A 3,604-nucleotide genomic window follows, 5' to 3' on the forward strand; every position below is an offset into this window, starting at 1 on the left:
TCGCGCGCTCTCGCTCTCTCTCTTTTCAAATAAAAAAAAAAAAAAAAAAGAATGAATAAATAAAGTGAAATAATTCTTTTAAAAAAAGGTAATGAAGTGTAAGAACACAATCATGATCTTCTTGAAAAAACTGCAAGGAAACTCAAAAGCAAGGCAAAGAAATTCAGAGTAATAGCAGAGTTCCTCAAAGACTTCCTATGTGCCCACTGAATGTAAAACCCAGGTGGGAAGGGGATTTGGCCTCAATCAACTTTCACACATCAGACTTTGCACAGATATGATGTGTACAAGGTACTGTGCTGGGGTCACAGACCACTGACCTGTAGATGTTTGGCCTGCATGACTTTTTTTTCTTTTTAAATTTGAAGCAACACTTAAAAGTCAGCAGATTTCACATCAACATTGAGATACCTGGTTTATCTCGACAAACTGAAAGATCCAGCAACATGGACCCAGAATTCCTTCAGCAGCACCTTTCAACTGGAGAAGAGAAGCAACTGATCCCCTACAGCAAAGGATATGCTCTTCAGTTTGCCACAATCCCCACCATACTTTACTGTCACCCCAAAACACACACAGAGCTTCACCTATTTATCTTCCCCTTCTTGCCCTAAAGGTACCTGAGTTTGTTGCTTTTCTCTAAGAAAAGAAAAAGAAGAAAAATGCCTCTTGTGCTTGCAAAGCTCAAGGTCTAAGGGAAGAAGCAGATGTGATGATACATGTCAACAGAGTAAGAGACCACCTACAGGATTGGGATGGCCAACAGAAACCCTGAGAAAAGCACGACTAACTCCACCAAAGCGAGTGGAGATATCCAGGGTGCTTTTGCAGAGGAGAGGATATTTGAGGAGGGTCTTGAAGGATAAGAAGAGGCTGGTCAGGTTGAAAAGTACCAAGAGTTGACAGGGCTAAAAGAATATGGGGTTTTCTAGAGATTTGATTCGGCAGAAAAGGGACTTCTATTGCCTATCATGTTAACAATCTGGAACTTAAGCCTGGGGCAATAGGGAGCCCTGCAAGTTATTTAAACAGAGGCAGACATGATCCAGTGTGGTCTTTTAGGGAAAGATGCTGGCAGCCGTGTAAAAGATGCTGGCAGCAGTGTAACTGTGCCCTGCACAAAGAGCCCTTGGAAGGCCCACGCCCCATAGGTGAACTCCTTTGTGCTAGCTTCCTAGTGCTCAGAAACTCCACTTGCTTTGCCAACGGTACGTGTCTTAACTAGCTCACTTGTTATTTCTTCCACAGACCGATTTGGGTCAATGCAGTTATCTTGCTTGAATTGGCATGATGAAAATATCGCGAGCTAACATACAATGCAGATCTTTGAAAGGGTCAAAATGTAGTAACCTAAGTATTGATTTCAATTTCATACAACAAAGACATACTCTTTTGCCTTCCATAGTTCCTTTTCCCACTTACGTATCTGTGACAATAGAGGACCTAGAATCTTCCAATAAAATATCTTCCCTCAGAGGGTAAGACAATGGCACAGCGATAAAATGCTACACCCCACAAGGCTGACCCACACGGAAGGTTCTGTGTTTGAGTATGTGGGGCACACACACATCCATGATCCTGGCCTGGCTGAAGCTAGGTTGGGTTATGGTGTCAAGACCACACTGACTGTCTCTTTGTTCTTTTTCTGTCTCTCACTCATGGAAAAAATAAACAAACCTAAAATCCACATATCTTCCATCATAAGTGTGGCACAAATTTGATTTTCCTTATAATCAAATCACTCCTAATATATGCCCAAACACTGTTCTCAACTGCTCTTTTTTTTTTTTTTTCTGAGGGGTTTTTGCTATAGGGCATGTGTGCTCGCTAGAGAGAGACAGAGAGATAGAAAGCAAGAAACCACCCCCCCCTAGGTGGGGGAGGGATGGCCACACCACAATCCCTTCTCCATTCTCCTCTCAGGATCTTGGGCACGCACGCATACGCACCCGGCGTGAGTTTAAGCCAATGGGTCCGGGACTCAAACCATGGTCGACTACATGGGAGTCCAACGACATAGCCATTACACTAACTGCTGGTTCCTCAACTACTCTTAAATGAGCCACCCAAATTATATGTCCCGTTAACTTGAGTTCTGATGGAAGACCTAAGGGTTATAAAGAAATGATGAATCCAGAGGAGAATTAGCCTATTGACAAGAACCTGATGAAGCCACAGCACATAGAAATCAATAGCAAGGACACCTGGGCTATCTCAGGAAAATGAAACGAGATGCAAAAAACAGACATGTCCTCTCAAAGCATTGAAAATTAAATCAGCTTTGCGTCTTTCATTCAAATTAAATCAAATATCAAAAAATAAGTGAAGACAGGCAAATCAACAAGAGGCTTTTTAAAACTGTCTTGAAGTTATAATAACCCCAAACAGACTATTTCCCAGACTTTTTATTGTTATACCAAACAAACCCATCTTTCACTTCTTGTCATTTGCAATTACCATGCCATAATTGAAAATCAGTGAATCACCATGGGGCTTAGGGGAGAGAGGGCCTACTAGCTCTGAGCTGTCACTGTAATCATCACAGATAAACAATATCAAACGTTCCTTTTTCATCATTTTTAACCTATGTATCACACAAACTGAAACATTTATACTCTGTAGTTCCCCTATTTCCCTAAAGATGGCATGATATTTCAAAGCATTTTCCCCCTCAAAATATTCTTCTTTTCTTCTTCAACAGTCGACATGAGGCCTGTACCAAGACTTCAACATAATTTAGAATCTATTTGTAGGAGCCAAGAATTCAATTAAGAGAAAAATTATCTTGGAAGGGTTTGGACAATTCAGCCAATTAACCCTCTATGGCTTTACTGAGAAAAGAACTTGAATTGTCTGACCTAAAGCTGCACAAAATCAAAAGGAACAGGCTAGGGCAAGGGTGAAGGATTCCAGAAATCTGGGTCCCATCTACAATTCTGCTCCTGTTAGAGTCACACAATGCTCTCCTTTAGGGAAGCCTAGAAGAATACAGCTCTCCACTCTGTGGCTTCAGAATATCAAATTTCCTTCTAGGGTCTCTAAATCTCACCTCTTCAATAGCACATAATCAATATCCTTAACAATGTTTACATTTATAGACTTAAAAAAGTCAACAGCAGAACTACTGAGTTTACAGTCTTTGTTAACAAGCTCTATGTCCATAATCTGATGAAAGCAAGTTTCGCTCTGGAATTAAAGGAAGGACTACAATTTGCATTGGTGTGGGGGAAGTGGTCGTACCCTTTCATCTGTTCCTCAGGCAGGTTCTCTTGCCCCGTCCCTACGTCCTCTATGGTTTCGCTACCTCACCTTGGTTGCTTCCTCCACACTCTCCCTCAGGGCCTGCAGTTCAGCATCGTACTGTTCCTTTAGTTTGTCCATCTCCTGATCGTGGCTAGAAACCTCTTCCTTCAAGGCTCCCTTCAGGGCAGTGAGTTCACGCTCCCGCTTTCTCAAGAGGTCTTCTTGCTCCTCTTTGGCAATCAGTAGATCCTGAAGATCCTGTTTTGCCTGTAGGAGCTCCTAGAAACAGGAGAGAAGAAAATTGAACATCTATGTCTCCTCCAGTCCAGCCACTAGATGTACGGGCCCTGCCCACTCTTTC

At 42.2% G+C, this 3,604-nt stretch overlaps 1 protein-coding gene across 1 annotated transcript in view; it reads right to left on the reverse strand.

The window, feature by feature from the left end:
- CGNL1 (cingulin like 1) overlaps positions 1–3,604 on the reverse strand; it is a gene marked incomplete at its 5' end in the record, with an annotated part of 130,329 nt that overhangs the window by 91,970 nt on the left and 34,755 nt on the right. The window contains 1 exon segment of the mRNA XM_027766013.1: positions 3,310–3,522. Coding sequence (XP_027621814.1) covers positions 3,310–3,522 — 213 coding nt within the window.

This window comes from Tupaia chinensis, unplaced genomic scaffold, assembly GCF_000334495.1.
Source record: "Tupaia chinensis unplaced genomic scaffold, TupChi_1.0 Scaffold000063_1, whole genome shotgun sequence".
Taxonomy (NCBI): domain Eukaryota; kingdom Metazoa; phylum Chordata; class Mammalia; order Scandentia; family Tupaiidae; genus Tupaia; species Tupaia belangeri.